Raw genomic sequence first — 22,226 nt, forward strand, 5'->3', positions numbered from 1 at the left:
TTATTTGGTTTAGATGTGGGCATGGATATAGGGGAGTGCGGTTTAAATTATTGAGCTATCCCTCCCCCCATAATGCCAACATTAAGAAATCATTCTCTTTATATCATATGTTGATATGTGAGCTTCAATGATGAGTAGTGGCTTGGACCCAAGATATATCTTCGCGGTGCCATGCCACAACACTCATATATGGTGGCCTAGGCCACCACACTCTTCTTTGTGAAGAGTTGGAGTTATTTGGATCTTATTGCCTCTTATTTGACAACTCCATGTTCTTATGGGAAATCACTCAAGTTTGGCCTTATTTGCTCATATCTTGCAAACTTGAGTGATCATGTACCATTAACGAGTTTGAACCCTCTAAACCTAAGCCTATTCTCTCCAATAAGCCACTTCCATCTTGCTCATTTGTCATGTTTGGTAAAAACTTGGAGTTTGAGGTTTCTCGGTCGGATGATCTAGGTTGCCCCATCTTATTGGTAAATATGCATCTCATATGTGACGTGATAGTTCATTACATCACATATGGTTTCGCAAATATCCAACTAAAGATAGGCTGGATTTACGGAATTCTGGAATCTTCCAGAACACCGGATAATCCGCCCCCGAGCACCCCGGAATATCCGGCCGGGCCGGATTATCCGCCCCCACTTTGGGCCGGATTATCCGGCTCGGGCGTTCTGCGGGAAGACTAAGGGAGGCCGCGGGGTGAACGGTTGGCACACCAATCAGTTCCCCCACGCGCCCCCTTCTTCCTCCTCAAGCCGCCGGAGCTCCTCCTCCTCGCCGGAGCCACTCCATCCGCCCCCTCTCGGAGTTCTTGGGTGGATCGGGTGGATCTCCTCCCTAGCTACCTTCTCCTCCAAGCGGTTTCCACAATGGATGTGGGTATGATTCACAATCTCTAACCCTAGATGTTGTGTTTTATATGTGCTATTTTCTTGGTGGAATTGGTGTCTAGTTGTTCCAAATCGTGTGTAGTGTACTCCTCTTGCATGCTATGAGGCCGATCTAGTCGTAGACAAGTTTTTGATTGAAAAACTGCACATCTCGCAGGGCCGGATTATCCGCCCCCCGAGCCGGCCGGATTATCCGGCCAGGCCGGATTATCCGCCCCCAGGGGACCCCGGATTATCCGGCCTGGAGCTTCATCGCCGCTGCAGTTTGCTTCAATCTATCATGTCTAAGATTTGTACCGACTTATTTGCATGCTTCTCGAGTGTATTACTGTATCTTACATGACTTATGAGCATTACCTTTCCTTTGCTACCCGCCTTTGCTTCTCACAGGTGGTGCTTCTCGGGGTGGTCGGAGACGCTCAAGGCATGATCGATCAAGTGACGAGTTTGCAACCAATGCACCTCGCAAGTCCGTCTCCTCAAGGCGGAAGAACAAGGAAGTGAGGGAGAACTACAAGACCATGGACCCGAGTCTCCTATTCCGCTATTCGCATGAACAAGCTGGTATGAAGATATCCCAAGGGATGAAGAGATTGAGGGCGAGGAGATTACGGTGCATTGAGCAGGAATTCATCTACAAGGACATATATGAGCCCATGAAGAAGGCTGAGACCCATGCAAGCTATTGATGTGGACATTACGGCTGAAAACGATCACTTTGAAGATGCCATCCGGGTAGGCTGGAAGGTTGGGTTTGCATGATATCATGAAGATTCAATGTGACTATAGCCCAGATTTGGTGAAGCAATTCTTTGCCACTTTGGCGATCAAGAAAGATGAGGAACACACTATGGAATGGATGACTGGCTCCTCTCACTGCAGTGCCACTCTTCGCCAGTTTGCTGGTTTTCTTGGAGTTCCTATTGAGGGGGGCGTCGTCTTCATGGACCACAACCGATAGATAAGAATGCTCTTGCGCAGCTCTATACCTCGAGCGGGGAAAATTGGTTATACTAAGGGGCTGCTTCCCATTTACAATCAGCTGCTTCGGTTCTTTCGGTCAACCATTTGCCCAAGTGGTGGTAACAATGATGCTCTCCGGGGAGTCCTTGTGAACCTTATGCACCTCAGCTATAAGTGTGCTCGTGATGGAAATGAGGACCGGAACTTCACTCTTGATATCATGGATTTTATTTTCCATGAGATCCATGATGCCATGGTCTCCCGGACCTCCATACCCTATGCTCCTTACATCCAGCTTCTCATCAACAACACTGTGGCTGTGGTTGGTGAAGATTTGAGTGGGTACCCGTTGGTGACGCACCATGTTAAGAAGCCCTACAAGGTTAAGCCAGTCTCTTCAGCTGTTCCTGCTCCTGACTCCTTCATGGGTGATGCTCGTTCTAGTGGTTTTGCTCCTGCTCGTCATCATGATGTCCCAGCTATGAGGAAGCAAGTGACCCGGCTTAGTTGGTTCCAGCGCCATATCCTTTGCATGAACGTTGAGATCCATAAGGAGAACTATGCAGCTAGCCGAGAGCGCTCTGAGATTAAGCATACTCAGGCGGTTATTCTTCACAAGCTTAGTGGTGAACAAGGACCCCCGCCTCAGCCTCCGGCTCACCGAGGTTACGGTGGTTGGCACTCGGCCACGAGTTCCATGGAGTGATCTTGATGATTGCCTTCAAAGGTCCAACACCTCTCGCCGCTCTCCGGATGCACCTGACACTGATGAGGAAGAAGAAGAAGAGGAAGTGACATACGAGTCCGATGATGATGATGCCTCCGAGTGATTCTCATGGGACGTGTAGCATCGCGCTTGTCCCCTTTTTGGCGTCTCGATGCCAAAGGGGGAGAAGTGTTCTATTAGGATTCTCGGGGATTTGCATGGTTTGGGCACAAGCATACGCGTTTATCATTCTTATATTGCTTGTGTTCCCCTTTTAGTTGAACTATTTGGTTTGTTTGTGTGCCGTTCAAAACTATGTGCTATGTGGTGTGAGACATTGTTATGGTTTTCGGATTTCTATTTGTTGAGATCAAGGATATTACATTGTGTGTGATGCTATATCTCCGCATTATATATCTACACATGGGTATGATTTCCTGCTTCCTATCTCAACTTCATATGTGTCAATGTCTTTTGTTAGAGCTCATGTTGGATATCTCTTATGTTGAGGCACCATACTCCTATGTGTTGTGTATTTGTATTCAAATGCAAATTACTTATATGCACACATGTAGGGGGAGTGCCTCTATGTCTTGCCATCATGCGTGTCTCTATTGTGATTCCTTAGCAAATCCGTATATTGTCATCAAACACCAAAAAGGGGGAGATTGAAAGAACATCTCTTGCATTATGTTTTGTGTGTTTGATGTCAATATATGTGATACACTAATGTTTGATTAAGTGGTACAGGGATTACATAGTTTCATATTTGCGTGTGTTGGATATGGTCGGTCTGTCAAAAGTTAACAGGAAAAGTGTGGCCAGGCCGGATAATCCGGGCCGGATATTCTTGAAATATCCGGCCCCCTGATTTTGGCTAAGTCTTCGAGGAAAAGCAGCGCAGTAGGGGGGCCGGACATTTGCCCGGATAATGTCCCGGTATTGTACCGGGGCCGGATTATCCGGGCCGGATATTTTGGAAATATCCGGCCCCCTCGATTTTGGCTAAGGACTGGAAGAAATGTGAATCTGTACATGGGCCGGATAATTGGCCGGACAATGTCACGCTTTTGTTCTGAAGGCCGGATTATCCGGGGGGGGGCGGATTATCCGGCCCCTACTTACACCGGATTATCCGGCCCCCCGGAAGCAGCAACGGCTCAATTTTGTGAGGGGGTATAAATACCCCCCTTCTTCTACCTTGGTTGCTTGCTCAATCATTACACAAGAAATCTGCCAAGCCACCTCCATTAGAGCCACCTCAAGAAAGTCAAGATTTGCAAGATCTCCTTCCTCCCCCAACCAAAGCTCTTGATCTTTGGGGATTCGAAGGAGAAGACACCGATCTACATCCTCACCGAAGCGTTCTTCATTTCCCCCTCTCTTGTTTGAGGGATCTCATGCTAGTGTTCCTATTTGGTTCCCTAGTTGATTTGTTGTTGATGTGTTGTTGTTGATTGTTGTATTGTTACAGATTTGGGAGCCTCCAATTTGGTTGTGGATGTGTGCCCCAAGAACTTTGTAAAGGCCCGGTTTCCGCCTCGAGGAAATCCCTTAGTGGAAGTGGGCTAGGCCTTCGTGGCGTTGCTCACAGGAGATCTGAGTGAAGCCTTCGTGGCTGTTGGTTTGGCTTGCGTAGCAACCACACTCCTCCAAACGTAGACGTACCTTCTTGCAAAGGAAGGGAACTACGGGAATCATCTCCGTGTCATCGCGTGCTACACTCTCGGTTACCTCTATCCCACTCTATCTACTATTGCGTAGCTATACCTTGCTTAGTTGATATCCTTGTCATATAGGTAAATTCACTTAGTTGCATATCTAGAGAATTTACCTTTCGTGTCAAGCCTAATTTGAAAAAGAACTAAAAATTGGTTAGCACCTATTCACCCCCCCCCCTCTAGGTGCGGCATACGATCCTTTCACCTACCATCGCGCTCAGACAGTCCTAGCACGACGCTTGGGCTTCGCTGAAGAAGAAGAAGAGACAGTCAGGCAGGAAGCCATTGACGAGTACATGCTACTCTTCTCGAAGCCCCTGGCGCCCCAGCACCTCCGGGCAATAGCTGCACTCTTTGCACCGGAAGGGGTGGACTTCGATGAGCCGGCTTACACCGGCTTCCAGACTTTCTCTCTTCCTGAAGAAGTTGAGCATTGCACCTGATTGGGTCGGCTTTGTAAGAGTTTGAGTAGCAGCATCAATTAATAATGGATTCAGATTTAAATATTGCTCTTTGGAACCTGAGAGGGTTGAATAATCCTGCGAGAAGGAGCTCTATTTGTCTCTTCCTTAGCTCGTTCAAGTTTTCACTTATTTGTGCTCAAGAATCTAATCTGCAAGAGGTTGATTCGTTCATTATTAGACAAACCTTTGGCCCTAATTTTGATGGTTTTGACTTTGTCCCAGCTGATGGCACGCGTGGTGGAATCATTGTTGCATGGCGTACTGATCAGCTTCGTGTCACCACAAAGCATAAAGGGGAATTCTCCATAACAGCTGAGGTGTATTCACTGAAAGATGCAAAAACCTGGGTCGTGACCTCTGTTTATGGACTTCAAGAAACTGCTGATAAAGAAAGATTCTTGCTGGAGCTGGCTGACATTGGTGCATCGATCCAACTTCCCTGGTTAATCAATGGTGACTTTAACTTGGTTTGTGATCCTTCTGAAAAGAGCAACGGACGGGTTAACAGAAGGATTATGAATAAATTTCGCCACACCATCAATTCCTTGGCTCTGCAAGACATGCCTCTTCAAGGGCGATGATACACCTAGAGTAATGGGCAGGAAGAACCAATTCTAGCAAGGCTTGACAGAGTTCTGTTTAATCCACAGTGGGAAGATTTATACCCTATCAGCGATCTGGCTGCTCTCAGTTCAAATATCTCTGACCACTGCCCGATGCTCATGTCCTGTACTTCAGCTAAACCCAGAAGTTATAGGTTCAGATTCGAAAATTTCTGGCCAAAATTACCGGGGTTCATGGAAGTGGTGCAAGGAGCTTGGTCCAAGCCTGTTAGTTCGAGCGATCCCATTCGCATCCTCGATACAAAACTCACATGTACAGCCAAAGCTTTGAGAAGTTGGGGACAAAGGAAGCAAAGCCACTTCGCCTTACTCTTCCAGATAGCAAATGAAGTTATACTTCGTTTTGATGAAGCTCAAGAACACCGGTCTCTTTCAGAAGAGGAAAGGAAACTGCGGGCCTTCCTTAAAGGCAAATGCCTTGCTTTGGCTTCCTTGGAGAGAACAAGGCTGCTGCAACGCGCTCGTATTCGAGACATCCAGGAAGGAGACGCAAACACTAAGTATTCCCACATGAAGGCGAATTCGAGGCGGCGCAAGCACTTAATTCCCATCCTAAAACACAATGACAGAGCGGCAACAACGACGGATGACAACTAGAACTTGCTGAAGATTACTTCTCGGAAGTTCTCGGTACAGCGCCGCGGAGGCAGCGGACGCTCAACCTTGACGCGATCCCTTTCCGCTCACTGTCCCCTTCACAAGTGAGAGATCTCGAGGCTCCGTTCTCGTGCGAGAAGGTCAGGAAAGTTGTTATGGATATGCCATCGGATCGAGCCCCTGGCCCGGATGGTTTCTCTGGCTTATTTTTCAAGCTCTGCTGGGATGTTATTGCCGATGACCTGCTGGCCGCCAGCAACTATATGATGGTAGATTCCATAGTTCTTAACGGATCCATCCTCACACTTTTGCCAAAGAAGGAAAACCCGCTGGACATCAAGGAGTTCCGCCCTATAAGCCTTATACACGGTATCTTGAAGATCTTCACCAAGCTTCTTGCATCACGTCTTGCCCATTTGCTTCCCTCACTGATTTCCCATGCCCAGAGCGCCTTTGTCCAGACAAGGAGTATACATGAAAACTTCAAACTTGTGGCTAACGCTGCAAAATTTCTCCACAGAAAAAAGAAGCTAGCGGTTCTAATGAAAATAGATATCTCAAAGGCGTTTGACACTCTCTCTTGGGAATTCCTGATTGAAATTTTGAAACGAAGAGGTTTCAGCGAGCGCTGGTGTACGTGGATATGCGGCATCCTCGCCACTGCCTATACAAGGATCTTAATCAATGGTCAAAGAGGCCGACCGATTAATCTGGCTCGGGGCGTTCGCCAAGGCGACCCCCTATCGCCATCGCTGTTCATCTTGGCCATGGACTCTCTCCATGCTATATTGCAATGGGCCTCAGAACATGCTCTCCTGGAGGATCTAGGCGTGCATCACAACACCCCAAGAATGTCTATTTATGCTGATGATGCAGTGTTATTCTTCAGCCCAAAGCTAAATGATTTGGAGGTGATTGAAACTGTCTTGAATCTCTTCGCTCAACGCCTCTGGACTATAAATCAATCTTCAGAAAAGCTCCATCATGTGCAATCGCTGTGATGAGGACGTCGCAACCATGGTGGCTAATCACTTCCGTTGCACCAAAAAGGACTTCCCGATCATTTACCTTGGGTTGCCGCTTACTACTGGCCGTCTTAGAAGAGCTGACATTTTGCCCCTTATTGATAAGTACTCCAGCAAACTGAAGGGATGGAAGCCCAGGTTTCTCTACACCAGTGGCAGGCTAACACTTACAAGATCGGTGCTAATGGCCTTGCCCTGCACCTTCTCTCGGTCCTTCCGCTGCCGCAATGGGCCCTGGATATTATAAACCGTCGATGTAGAGGTTTTGTTTGGAAAGGAGAGGTAGATGTTAATGGAGGACATTGTCTGCTCCCATGGTCTAGGGTCTGCAGACCAACTCAGGTTGGAGGCCTGGGAATTCTTAACCTCCGGCTCTTTGGGACGACACTTCGCTGTAGGTGGCCATGGCTGCAATGGACACCAGAACAACGTCCATGGTCGCTGATACCTTTGTCTGATGATCAAGACGCTCTAGAACTCTTCAAAGCTGGAGCATTCGTTAGGCTGGGTGATGGGCAGCGGGCAAAATTCTGGGTTGATAGTTGGCTGCCTGGAGGTCGCACCGTACAAGATGTGGTGCCGATTTTATTCTCCTTTATCCGTAACTTCAAAATCATGGTTGCCACTGCTCTCTTCAACAACAGATGGGTTCGGGATATACAGGGAGGTCTATCATCTCAGGCCCTTGCTGAATATCTAAAGCTATGGGATCTGATCGCCCAAGTCCAGCTTACCGAGGGACAGCCAGATGAGATAATCTGGCGCTGCACTGCCGATGGAACATTTTCAGTTAAGTCAGCTTATGAGCTCTTCTTCATGGCGAGTCATCGCTTTGCTTGCGCTAAACCAATCTGGAAATCTAAGGCACCGATGAAGTGTAAATTTTTTATGTGGCTTGTGGTTCACCGATGTTGCCTCACCGCAGACAACCTTCAACGATGGGGCTGGCCTCACAATCCTACATGCCAGCTTTGTTTTTCGGCAAATGAGGACTGTACGCATCTTTTTGTGCACTGTCACTTCTCACAGCAAGTATGGCACCGTCTACGCTCTTGGGCGAGCGCCGCCTTTCCAATACCTGGGCAAAGTTTCCATAGCACAGAAGAATGGTGGCTGGCTGCTAGGCGGAAAGCGTCTAAAAACCTGCGACGTGACTTCGACACCGTTGCCATCCTTGCCCATTGGAGGTTGTGGAAGGAGAGGAATGCTCGTATCTTTCAGCAAGAAGAAAACTCTGTTGATCGAGTGTTCGAGCTGATCATCGGAGATATTCACGTTTGGAGAGCGGCCGGCTGTATCGTCAATATGTAATGTGGGTTTCCTCCCCGGAATAGGCCTGTAGCGTGTTTGAGTTGTTGTGCCGGTGGTGTCTCTTTGGCGAGGCTGTACCGTTGGCCAGGTGTGGCCGTGTGAGTTTTCTCCTTTGTACTCGCACGAGTACATCTTGTAAGCTGTGTACGCCTTGTACGTCTTTTCTTCTTCTTCTATAGTAATAAAAAGTGCGGCCAATGGCCCTTGTAGAAAAAAATTCGCAAAAAAAAAGCCTATATAAACAAGCAAGGCATACATGTGACCTAACTGCACACAGATATACCGGCCGCCCCGGCCGGGATACAGATCGAATCGCAGGTTTTGATCAAGTCCCCATGGAGGTGGTGCCCGCCGCCTCCCGTGCCGGCAGGGACCGGCTGAGCGAGCTTCCGGACTGCCTGCTGCACAGTGTGCTGTCGTCCCTCCGTTCCCGGCAGGTGGTGCAGTCCTCCCTGTTGTCTCGCCGGTGGAGGTACCTGTGGCGCTCCGTGCCGTGCCTCGACGTCGACCAGCGGGACTTCCTGTCTGACGAACCGGAGCCGGAGGCGTCCGCCTACAAGGCTCCCGATGTGCGCCTGCACAGCAAGGTCCGGGAGGAGAGGCTCGACCGAGAGCGAGAGATCAAGCGGCAGCGCAGCTTCGAGGACTTCGCCGATGCCATGCTGCTCTTCAACGGCGTGTCGCCCCTCGACGCATGTCGACTACACGTCGCCCACCGGGATCATCGTACGGGCTTGCACCGGTGGATACGCCGTGGCCTAGCGCGCCATCCGGCGGAGCTCCACGTCGCCTACGACTGCAGATCTAACAACGACGATCTGCTGCTTCCCTTCGACTTTAGGCCGAAGGTCTACGACGCCTACGACTACGACTGCAGATCTAACAACGACGATCTGCTGTTTCCCTTCGACTTGGCCTCCGGCGGCGCCAGCGCGCTGCCCATCACCGGCCGTCTAACAAGGCTGCACCTTTCTGGACTGAAGCTATCGCAAAAATTCGCCGACGAACTAAGATCCGAGTGCCCAGTCCTGGAAGACTTGAAGCTCGTCAATTGCAGGTACGACGTCGACTACAGGTTTGGCGGCAGTGTGCCCCCCCGCATCGCCTCCAGCTCCCTAAGGCCTCGTTCGGTGCCAGTGTAATTAGAAGTGTTTGGGCCGGTTTTGGGGTGTTTTTTTCGGGCCAGATTAAAACACTCCAAAACACTTCAAAACACTCGTGGGCCGTTCGGTGGACCGGATTTGGCTAGGTTAGGGCCCAGAAAACACCCGAAGACACGTCGGGTCGGGGTGGAATCGAAACGCTCCACCCCCCTCGCGTTTTCGTCGCTGGCGGCGAGGGACGAAGAGGCGACGCTGTCCGGTCGCCGCCACCGACGCTCCAAGACCACGCCGGCGCCGCCGCCGCCGCCGACACTCCAAGGCCACGCCGCCGCTCCCTCACGCTGTCTCGCCGCCGCTCCCTCACACTGTCCCGCCGCCGCTCCCTCACGCCGACGCTCCCGCTGACGGCGCCGCCGACGTTCCTGCCGCCGTCGACCGGGAGATCCTGCCGCCGCCCCTCCTCTCGTGCGAAGCTGGAGTCGTTTGTGAGTTCCATCCACCTCCTCTCCCTGTAGTGAAGACTCTAGGGTACTTGATTTCTAGGGTTCTTGATTTCTAGGTTTGTTCTTGAATTCTAGGTTCTTGATCCCTGTAGTGATGATGAACCTTGTAGATTTGTGCTGCTTGTGACATTTGACTGGCTAAAGATAAGCAGTAGGAGATGCTAGTAAACCTACAAGTCATGCGAGGGCTGCTTGTTTCTTTATATATGGTGCTAGGATCTTATGATGCCCTGGATTGACCACAATTGTCTTGCACAACCAACCTGTTTGTGTATCTAAGAATAAGAAATCTGAAGGTTAAGCAGTAGGAGATGCTAGTAAACCTACAAGTCATGCGAGGGTTGCTTGTTTCTTTATATCTGGTTTTATTTTGTTGTCTTTGTGAAAATATGAATGTTATTTTCTACGAGGTTTTGTATAAACTTGGTTATAGTAACCTGCTGTGGTATATACAGTGATAATATATCTTAGTATTCTGGCTCTGTAAAAAAATGAGAGAACAAGCAGAGGAGCATTTTTAGGAAGTGTCCTGCATTTTTTAAATCTCCTTGGCTGTGACTTGTTACAAAATATATTTCAATGCAGTTGAAAAGTACATCATGGACATGGTTTCAAGAAAGAGTAGCTTAGTTCTGATGTGTAGTCAATAATTTCTTGATCTGGAGATTTGTTTTTGATTCAGCATTGAGTTCTATCTTCATAGTAGCTTAGTTCCTCAATGCATACTACAGTTCAGACTTCAGAGATAATCGTGCCATGAATATAATCTATTTAATTTGCTAACTAGTAGCTAGCAACTATGCACTATGTTTGACTCAAATCATATGTACGACTACTTCTTGTTTTATTATCTGTATATGTTTACATGGGGACTCAAGTGTGTTGCCACTAAAAATTCGTGGTGTCCCAGTATTATCTGTATATATTTACATGCTTGTGGTGGGGCAGCTCTCTGTTGCCATTGGGTGGTGGTTTCAAAATGACCAGATTGTAGTTTCGTTTTTGTATAGCTGTTATATTATTTCGTTCCTAACTTGCCTGGGTTACTTTACTTAGTTGTGCAGATCAAGTGCATAGAATACTAAGCTTAGTTCACTGGTAACTAAGCAAACAACCATAGGTACAATCCTTGGTGAAACCCCCGCAGCCTGTTTACAGTGATTGTAATTTCTTGTTGGTGGTATAGCTTAGTTTATAGTGTTTGTACTTGCATGCTCGCGATAGCAAGAAGGCGTCAGAAGTCATAGCATGTTTGTTTTGAATCTTCTTGCAGGGTCTCTATTCACGGATTCTTGCGGGAATTGACGAGCCGCCGCCCTCCTGGGACCCTGTGAGCACGCCGGACTTCGGTAAGTCCACAACCTACTTATTGCTTTTCATTACTGCTTTCTGGATGTTTGTTAGAGCTTTATGCATGTTTGTGACTGCTTATTGCTTTCCGTTAGTCTTAAATGGATCAACAAAGCCTAGAACGGATTAGGAAGAGGAAGAGGGATGATGATGATGAGCTATTCTTCTCCATTCTACCAGCACTGTACCTCTACCTGAAAAATACAGAAAAGACTAAACGTCATTCCTCCATCACTTATGGCAGAAGGAAAGTTAGGAGACTTCTTAATGGTCATCTTAAAGATTGCTTGACTGCTTTTAGGATGGAACCAGAAATCTTTAGATGGATTGCATCTTATCTTAGAACTGAAGGTCTTATATCAGATAGCGACACCATAAAGGTCGAAGAAAAGTTGGCCTTTTTCCTGTATATGCTATCACACAACGCATCGTATGAGGATCTACAGGTGGCGTTTCAGCATAGCGCCTCAACATTCCATGATTACATCAACGAGTTTTTTGATGTTGTTCCCATCCTAGCAAGTCGTTTTCTGAGGCCTCGACACATTGACGGGCCACATTCCAAAATCGCAAATGATGACCGCTTCTTCCCATATTTTGAGGTTTCATTTTTTCTTTGTCACTTCAAAAGTTTCTTTTCTTATCTTATTCCGATAATCTAAAGAACAATGACTACCATTCCCTTTCCCATTTGCAGAATTGTTTAGGTGCCATAGACGGGTCACATGTTCCTGTCACTAGGTCTCCTCAACTTCAAGCTCCGTGGAGGAATAGGAAAGGGTCACTAAGCCAGAATCTTATGCTAGCCTGTGATTTTGACCTGAATGTGACATTCATATCGTGTGGATGGGAAGGTTCCGCTACTGACGCCCGTGTACTTAGTTCTGCGCTACTCAATGGTTTTAATGTACCAAATGGAAAATTTTATTTAGTGGATGGCGGTTACGCAAACACCCAGCACTTCCTTGCACCATACAGAGGTGTAAGGTATCATTTGAAAGAGTGGGGCCATGGTCACCATGCGCCGCAGAACCATATGGAGTTATTTAATTACCGACATGCCGTTGCAAGAAATCACATTGAAAGGCTTATAGGAATTCTGAAGAAACGGTTCCCAATCCTAAATGTTGGTACTTTCCATTCTATAACAAATCAAGTGAAGATCCCAGCTGCTGCAGCGGTGTTCCATAATATAATAAAATTGCAAGATGGAGATGAAGAGTGGCTTGAGGATCAAGAGGATAACATAGACCCTGCTGTGTTTGTGGATCTGCCAAATGGTGATGGAGAAAATATCCAAGAAAACCAGCTCCACGAGAACCATGTGCTAGGCAATCAATTGAGAGATCACATTGCTTTTCAAATGTGGAATGACTACATTGCCTAAAAGATTTGTAGTGTTTTATCATGTAACTGGGAACTATTTTGTGGTGTTTATTCATGTAACAAAGGAACTGTTTCGTGGTGTTTAACTATGTAATAAAGAACTATTTCTAATGGCATTGTGTTTATCTTTGATAATTGTCATAATCTTTTGTGGTGTTTTATAATGTAAGCAGATATGATTCCTAAGAAAGCATCTCAGGTGGTGTATGCCACAGGCTCTCCTAAGCATAATGTGCAGAAGGCCTTCTCAGGTGGGAAAAGAAATAAGAAAAGGGCGTCTCCAAATTGCACAAAGAAGACTTCACCTAAATTTAAGAAAAAAGCTTCTCCAAAAGGTACCCAATACTATTGTACTATATTGATACCTGGATATTTGCTTGATATATGCAAGATTTTCCATGCTTATTGTTTCTGGAATGGACAACATGATTTGCAAAATGTACTGGAATTTTATTTGTAGCTCTTGTATTTTGTAGCTGGGAAACCTAGAGCCTCATGGAACATAGGAATGGAGAAGTCTCTAGTGGATATTCTTCTTGAGCATAACAATACATTCCATAGAGGACAAAATGGGTGGAGTAGTGAAACGTGGAATGTAATGGTGAAGCTTTTCCTATCTCGACACCCATATCTCAGAATGGAGAAGTCTCAAATACAAGATAAGGAGAAAGATTTAAAGAGAGACTACAGGATGCTAAAAGAAGCAAGAATGCAAAGTGGGGTTGGGTGGGATGAAAGCCAATTCAAGCTACAGGCTGAGCCCCATCTTTGGGAAAATCTGGAAATTGTAAGCCTTCAATTTTGACCCATTAAACTAAACTTTCTGTAGTCATTATTTATTCAACTATTGTAGTCACATATTTTTTAACTCTTGCAGTCATTTGGTACAAGAATCAAGAGATTCAAAACAAAAGCTTTTCCTCTCTATGATTCACTTGGACAACTTTATGAAGGTAATATATGTACTATGCTTGCAGTGAACATATTGTCATCCATTGTACTAACCATCTGAGTGCTTTGTTGGCTCTTTTTGCAGGGAGCATAGCTGAAGGCAATTTTAACTTCACTTCAACCTCAACTACATCAAGGGAGGATCTGACACAAGTAATAAGTGATGACGATGAACCTGAAGGAGATACCGAGGCTGATATACCTGAGAGAGAAAGTGAAGATGAATACGAAGTTATGGATCCAGCTCCAAGTGCTCGAGTATGACTCAGGTGGAACACCAAGTGAAAGGAAAAAGGGTTGCTGCTGCAAGGAACAAGCTTCCAAAGATACCAAAGAGGAGTCCTAAGAAGAGGAATTCCGATGGAATTGTGCAAGTGATGGAGAGGATGGTGCAAGTGCGTGAAAAGGAAGTCAATCAAGAACAACCTCTACAGAAGTTCTCTATTACCAGATGCATGGATGCACTGAAAACATTGGATGGTATGACAGGTTCTATTAAAATCCCTGCATTGGATGTCTTCAGGATTGCCGACAATCGTGAAATATTTCTCAACCTTGTTGATGATAAAGATGATAAAGATGGCACCGCCATGACGTGGCTCCTTGGGCAGATAGCCAAGTTACCATGAGGTATGTTTTTACTCTTGCGCTCTAAATTTCCTGTTAGAAACCATCAAATTTACTATGCTTGCTTGCTTGATTATGCAGTGATAAAGTTTTGACTCTTTCAGATGATTTTTCATATTGATACAAACAGTAATAATTTACACTGCTGACAAGTTCATATAATAGTCAGTTCTACCGACCCACATCTGTTTCCAAAATAGCCGCAGAGTTACACTGAAAGAAAGGCTCTAGTAAACTTCCTATTCAGTTTTCTAAAATAGCCGCAGAGTTACACTGATAGAAACTTTTCATTTCCTGGGTGGAAAGAAAATAGACTGAAGTATGCTCCTAGTAACATTCGGTCCTGTATAAACATCTGGTGGTTGTTGTGCTTACTACTTGCATGCTTCATTACCTAGGTAGTGGCTGTACTCATCTGAACGAAACAGAAATGATATTAGCTAGAGTAAGTGGCTGGTTCCTGCAGTTGGTTCTGTTGGTCGCGCAATGCCGTGCCTAGGTCCACCCGGTTGCTGCTGTTTGTTCTGTTAGTGTCACTGGCTATTATGTGTGAACCTGGATGGTGTCTGTAGTTTGTTTCAGTTCCTAGCACAGCGTCTAGAGGTCATTACATGCTGTTATCTTGGCATGCGGCTGCCTGGTTCGGTACTTCCGCACATATGTTCGTTACAGTTGGACAGGCGGAAGTTTGTACTCAAACTCAACCCCCCTTGTTGCAGTTCAACAGGCGAATGTTTTTAATTTATGCCCTCTTGGCACGAGTTGAACCCTAGTGTACTAAGCTTCAGTCCAGTTCCTAATTATCGTTTGTCATACAGAATATAGCACACAAAACCTTTCATTTTTCTAGAGATATATGAACATTAGCTTATCCTATACGTAGTATATCAGTAAATTGCACTCTCTGATCATTGATGTCATGCTAGCTTGACTGTTCATATCAGTAAATTGCACACTCTGATCTGTCATACTGAATGATCTTTCATACAAAGCCACAGTTTCTAGAATTCGTGCCAGCTAGCAGATCATATTATTTTCCTCGATGCTTGTTTTGAATCTGTGTGTGGATGGCAGATGCTCAATGATTTTACTTGTTCATTGCTGCAGGCTACGGATCGATGAGCAACTTAGAGAAGACTTCTGTTCATGCTAGCTGGCCTTTTGCAGTTCTTGAAGTGTGGATTCATGTCATTTGCTGATAAGATATTTGTTGTTAAAACTCAGCTGAAACAAGAAAGATAATTTATTGTTTAGCAAATCTTTAGCTTCAGGACATGGCATGTGCGTTTGGTAGACAGAGTTTAACATCATGTCAAAGTGTCATATTTCTTGAGTTTTGTCTTGTTTTAGTGTGCCCACAGATCAGTTATGTCCCGTTGTTGACAAGCTCGTATTTTTATTGTTCAATACAATCATGGTTTATTGAATTTCTATCTATCATAGTGTGCTAAAAAGATCAGATTTTTATTTGTGATACAAATATAGTTTAAACTGTCAAAAAAAGATCGAATTTTTATCCATTTGTGTTGAAAACACTTAAATACACTGGTTTGTAAAACAAGTGTGTCAAACAAGTGTTTTGACAAGCGTTTTTGATGATAGGGGTTTTGTAGTGTTTTGGGTAGTGTTTTGGGTGGTTGTTATTTTCACCCAAAACACCTCTCAAAACCCCCCTTAAAACTCACAAAAACACTGCTGCCGAACGAGGCCTTAAGAGATTGCACATCGAGGGGAGCTACTACAGTTACTACAGCTTGAGACAATTAGACGTTCTCGCCCTTCCTGCACTAGTTTCCATGAGCCTCGACAAGATCTTTGTACTGGATATTCAAGATTATGCTCTGCCGTCCCTCGCCGTGGCATCCATCGCAGACCCGGATAAGTATGCGGGCAAATACCGTTTCTTGAAGTCGCTGCGCAAAGCCAGAGTCTTGGAGCTCCGGAGTTTTACCACGGCGGTGAGTGAATCAAGACCTAACTTCATCTTCGTCCTTTTGCTTCCTGTCATCCTCATGATCTCGTAACAGCATTGTAAATTGTAGAGAGCTTTGTAATAAAATCTTTCGGTTGTTTTATGGGTCTGAATTTAAATTTTAGGGATTGCTCGAGGATGAACCCGAAGGATTGCGCAACTTCCATAACCTCAGGACCTTGATCCTGATAGAATGTGAAATTGGAGATAGATGCCAGATGGTGAGGTACATCTTAGAGAACGTCCCGAATTTGGAGAGACTTGTGCTGCAAGATTGCAAGGTGCTGTATCTCTTTTTCCAATTGTCTAACGAATGCTCCTATAAATATTCTTTGCAAGGGAACTAATATCTGGTACTGCAAACAGATCTCAGGGCATTGTAGGGGGCAATCAGCTTCCAGTTGGTGCGGTACATCATTCCACGGTTGCCAAAACCTCAGCTCGATACGAGTCAAATATGAAGGTCATGATGTCCCTCTCGTGCTTGTTGATGTGTTGACGGAAATCGCAAAGGATGTTGTTAAGACACGCCACGGCAAGAGAAATTATGGTTCGTGGCTTGACTGGATGAGCAGTGTCGTTGGGTGGCAAAAGAATTTCCTCAGACAGGTTTGGTCTTGGCTTACATTTCCCTAGCTTAATTTAGCTTCTCGATTGAATTGCCCAGCTCCAGCATCCCTCCATCCCGCCTAGCTAGCATATTAACCCCCCCTGCTCTTTTGGCCTTGTAGCGATATGGTGCTGCTGCTTCCGCCGCCGCCATCGAGTCGCACAACTCTTTCTCTGACGAGGAGCACGAGTCCTATGTGTGGAAGCACCGCGCGGGAAAGAAACATGACAGGGACTGCGCCCTCAAGGCACGCCGTAGGGCGGCTCACCTAGCCCGACGCTGAAGTGCTCGTACGTTGGCAGGGTGGAGAAAGGCGGCGTCTACCAAAGCTGATCGCTCTAGTCTACTCCGTTCCGCGTGGACAGACCCCAAAGAGAATGCCGTGCATTCTGGATCCATTGACATCCAACCGATATTGGATTTTTTTTCTTTCAATACCAGCATGTCGTGATTTTTATATGCTCAAAATGAAACTGGGTTTGCAATAGTCGTCTATGTTTTCGTGCCATGGCATCTTATAATTCCTTCATGATAGAACATCATTTCTTCATGCAACTGAACAGTTTCTATCGTGTGAGTTATGACAATACGGGTGTGATAGGGAAGATTTTTATTCTGAGGAGCATACATACGCATACACTCACCCCTGTGAAAGTATGCACAACCTACCTCTATGACCACCATCGATCCGATAGGTCGGATCATGAGATCGACAAAATCATCACAAAAGCCTTGCTATCAACAAACCGTCAAACCTCCGCTGAAATATTCCGACTTTATGCGTGTTCAATCTGGGACTTCAGCTCTAAGAGGCTTGGGTACAACCCTCCTACTAGCCAGCCAACCTTTGGTTGGATCATGTGATAGGGAACACTTATTTACTTGGTTTTAATTTGCTAATTATCAGCCCATTGAGATTTTACTAAATCTTAGTGGAGCACTGGAGCCATGGATAGTTGGAGCGTACCATTGACTCGCGCTACTATGAAGTTGCACATGCAATTGGCCCTTTTTTTTACAAAATGCTTTAGATGTTGTTAGCGCGGATTCGATAGCCCGTGGGTGGACATATTTACGGGGAATCTAACAGCACCGGGATTGCCACTCCTCGAAATCTGAAGTTAGACAAGTACACTGGTGATGTACCACAACGACAAAGTCTCCTCCTACGCCAGGCCTCTTCATCGATTCACAAAACCGATTGGGGTTATAGTGCTTTCTTTGTTGCAGGTTCCTTAATGTTATTTTTTAGTGCAGGAAACGAATTATAGTATCTAGGAACCTAGGGAATATGTATTTAATATATTAGTTGAATGCCCATACATTGCTACAGAATAAATAATAAATAGGTAAAAACAAAGATAAGAGAATACCATTATATTTTGTGAACACGAGCGTCAAAGCACGCAATCAATGGCGCATTCTTCAGCGTCCATCCGTCCCTAGCTACCGCAATGAGGCGATGCCATTATCTTTCTTGCACATTCCACTCGCTTTGTTGGGCATTGCTAACTCACGCTCCCAAATAAACCCTTTTAATTTCCACATGAATTTCTATGTCATTTCAGGCCCGAGAGGAGGGGACAGAAGCACCAACCCCGCCGAAGTCCACCAACCACTGCGACCCACCCTCCATCCCTGGCCTAACCGTTGTAGTGCTAAGTACATACCCATATGAACATGATAATAGCATGCAATCAAAATCAAATTGACCAAGCTCCCGTTGTAATTTTCCTTTTTATCGTTTGTTTTAGTTTTTTGTAAATTTGTAAATATAAAGCTCAACCCATGTTCGGGCCGGACCAGGCTCGGACAAGCAAAAAACCACAATTTAGGCTTAGTTCAGGACAGGCTTCTCGGGCCGGGCTTTACTCTATTCGGGCAGGACACGGGCCTGATTTGTAAGCCTGAAGGTCGGGCCGGGCTCGAGCCTAGGAATTTAAGGTCATGCTTTTTAGGCCCGCCCCAAGGAATGTCCAGGTGTACTTTGGTATGTACACCTACAATGTATGGCGATTGGGTATTCGAAATCTGCATATGCTTATTAAAAAATAAACCGCATATGTTGAATGGCGCTCCTCGCATGAAGTGGTTGTGGCTGCACCGTACATCGACAGATAATTCGTGAATGTCCGACCGACATAGGCATCCCAAATGGGCCTGCCTCATATAGTACCCGAGGTTTATTGAAGGCCCACTACCCGAAGAATAAGAAGACTCGAGAGCCCAAGATGTATTTAAGGAAAAGATAGAGTTGTAATAGGAAGTGTTATTTGTAATCTGGCGGGATGAGTTAGAAACCGTCCCGGACTATGTAATCCTTGTATAGCACGAATCCCTCGGCTCCACCTATATAAAGGGGGGTCGGGGGACGAGAAGATCATCGAATCATTGTCCGCAAACCCTAGTTTTCATATTCGTCGAGTACTTTTCGGCTGAAACCTTCGAGATCTACTTGCCCTCTACTTCTAACTAAACCCTAGCCTATAATCCATAGGCATTGACAAGTTAATCCCTTGTCAATTGGCGCCGTCTGTGGGAATTAGAGGCGTAAGGATCCGATCTCGATGGCACGTTCAAGATCTTCGACATCGTCAACCGGGAGCAACACTATGGATCGAGGTAAACAGATCGCTACTGGTCCTGTTGATTTTGTTCCTCACCCACCCTCCCGTTTGGATGCATATGCGTATCTGGCGGAGCCCTTGGAGATGACGTTCGGAAGGTTTCACTTTCGCGTCAAGAAAGAAGGATCGTATCGTGTCGAAATTCCGATTTCGTCGGGATCGTCGGCGGTCGATTCTGAATTTTCAAGCTATGCATCATCAACTGAGTCAGAAGAAGAAACTTCGGCAACACGCTACGTCAGCACCGAGCAAGAGAGAAACTCGCCAAGATCTTCGAGCAACGCATCGTCCGAGTCATCCGCGGACTCATATATAGCGATGGCTCAAGCGATGTCGACAGATTACGACTTCATCGACAAATCTCTCACGATGGGCAAGGTCTTCATCAATCTCAACAATGATGTCACCAAACCCAACATAGATGCTGAGTACAAAATATCATCGATTTATGCTATCGAAGATCAAGAGGAAACATCGGAGGCTTTCGATCAATTGGGAAATCCTTTTGTCGATCCCTCGGATCTAAGGAGAGGTATGGGCACTAAATACGTCGGGCCCACACCACGCGTCGAGTCCAACTTCCACGAGCAGCTCGGGATAGAGCGGCAAAAGCCATAGATGGTTCGAGAACCAATGACGACAACAGCTACAGCTCAAGAACTGCAAGCTTACCAATATATGCTCGCACGAACTGCCCGAGAAATAGAAAAACGGACGGCTGAGCTAAACGGGAGAAAGGAGGCAGCTTCGCATCCAGCGAGAGAAGGGCAGATCTAAGTGGACAATCTAGAGTTTCGGGTGATAGCCACGGGGAGGCTCGGAACCAGAGGAAGATCAAGGCTACAACACATACCCGAAGCAGAAAGAGAGTACTTGGTTCAAAACCTCGACATGTCCTTTATGACGATAGATACAAGAGGAAATATTATCCCTAAGACACCAGAAGCTGGGTATATGGCGACACAAGCTTACATCCTCGCATCCAAGCCGCCCCCATGAGATCCAAGGGAAACATTATACAACATGGCATTGGCAGGAGTTGGAGCTATGGGGACAGCGTTCGTAGCAACGCCTCCCGAAGGAGCAGCAAGGCAAAATAGTCCACGACCTGCGGCAGCAACGGCGGCAGCTCCGGAAGGACCAAGTGGAGCAAGAGACACAGGAGCACAAGCGAGGGTCGATAGAGCAAGGCAAGCGAAGAGATCATCGGCAGTCCCCGGAGCTTAATGACGAGGATATGTGTGGTCTACCGTGCTTCACGAGAAGAGTCCGAAAAACTCGAGTCCCCTCGGGATTCAAGTTACCCGATCACTTCAAAAGTTCGACGGCTTGCAAGACCCGGAGGACTCGGTTAATTGATTACCTCGAGACGGTGAAGCTAACTGGAGGAACTAGAGCAACAGCGATGCAAAGTATTCAGGTGCACTTAAGTGGAGCCGCTCGATCTTGGATCAAAAAACTTCCGCCAGGATCCATCGACAGCTGGGAAAGTTTCGAGGACGTTTTCGTCAAGAACTTTAGATCCACATGCAAGAAGCCTGCATCGTTGGAAGAGTTGAGGGCGTGTCGACAAAAGCCAGATGAGTCAATGAGAAAATACATCCAAAGGTGGAACATCATAAAAAACTCGGCGAGAAAATATATCTGACGAGAGAGCAATAGATGCGTTTGTCGCAGGAATCAGGCGCGGAGATTTTGTCGAGGACTTGGGAAGGACCAATCCAAAAACGGTATCCGCGTTGATGGAGATAGCAAATAGATGGGCAGACGGAGAAGACGCTGTCCACAATAAACGACACAGGTCGCCAGAGGAGGACCGTAGTCGAAATTATCGGACGAGGCGACGATTTCCTCGGCGGTATCCGAATTACGACGCCCCGGAGGCAAATTTCGGCAGGATTTCGGTCAAATACGGGAGCAAGCAACGAGAGATGATTATCGGAGAAGCAATGAGCAGCGAGGCGATAATAGGGACGACTCCCGTAACGGGCAAAATAGTGGGCCAAGGTTTCCACGACCTTTTATGTCTCCCGAAGAAATGCTGAACGGACCGTGCCGGATGCATTTTTCCTCGATAGCAATGGAAAAAGACAGTCGGGACACCTGCGGAAAGATTGTCGAAATTTCCAAGCAATGTTCAGATGTGCGAGAAAACGCTCACGCACGAGCAGCACGAGAGAAACCCTCGGGAGCCTAGGAGCGAAATTCATCTACCGCCACCTCCCGCGATTACGAGAAGGCAATCAACACCGGCTCGGAATAGCGGCAGCACCAGCACCACCACCCTATGTTGATCCTAACTCCAACGGAGGCAGGTGTCGATGATTCGAAGGGAAGGCCATCCAATAGAGCTCAAAAAGTAATCTCGCGACGGTGTTCATGGCAGAGAAAATGCCTCCACCAACGAGTTGAGTACCTCAATTGGTCAGGACAAGACATCGGCTTCACCATAGCGGACCACCCGCAGCAAGTTCCTCAACCAGGGCGGTCGAGCACTCATTACGCCGGCAGTTATCGCGAGGATTTGACGTTTCTCGAGTATTCATAGATGGCGGCAGCAGCCTAAACCTCATGTATGCGGATACATTGAGGAAGATGAACATATCCTTAGCAAACCCGAAGCCAACGGACACAAGGTTCCACGGCATCACACCGGAGAAACCAAGTTACCCATTGGGGAAGATCAACCTCGACGTTCGGTTTGGAACCCGAGAAAATTATAGAATCGAGAAGCTCGGAGTTTGAAGTCGTGGATTTCCCATCGCAGTACCACGCTTTGTTGGGACGA

At 46.5% G+C, this 22,226-nt stretch overlaps 1 protein-coding gene across 1 annotated transcript; it reads left to right on the plus strand.

The window, feature by feature from the left end:
* Positions 1 to 9,866: 9,866 nt before the first annotated feature.
* Positions 9,867 to 12,652, plus strand: LOC124663498 (protein ALP1-like). The gene is made up of 4 exons (XM_047201193.1): positions 9,867 to 9,897; positions 11,189 to 11,264; positions 11,361 to 11,867; positions 11,963 to 12,652. Exons 3-4 carry the CDS (start codon positions 11,367 to 11,369, stop codon positions 12,650 to 12,652), a joined length of 1,191 nt encoding a protein of 396 aa, XP_047057149.1. The 5' UTR covers positions 9,867 to 9,897; positions 11,189 to 11,264; positions 11,361 to 11,366.
* Positions 12,653 to 22,226: the final 9,574 nt, after the last annotated feature.

The sequence above is a fragment of the Lolium rigidum genome, chromosome 6 (assembly GCF_022539505.1).
Source record: "Lolium rigidum isolate FL_2022 chromosome 6, APGP_CSIRO_Lrig_0.1, whole genome shotgun sequence".
NCBI classification, from domain to species: Eukaryota; Viridiplantae; Streptophyta; class Magnoliopsida; order Poales; family Poaceae; genus Lolium; species Lolium rigidum.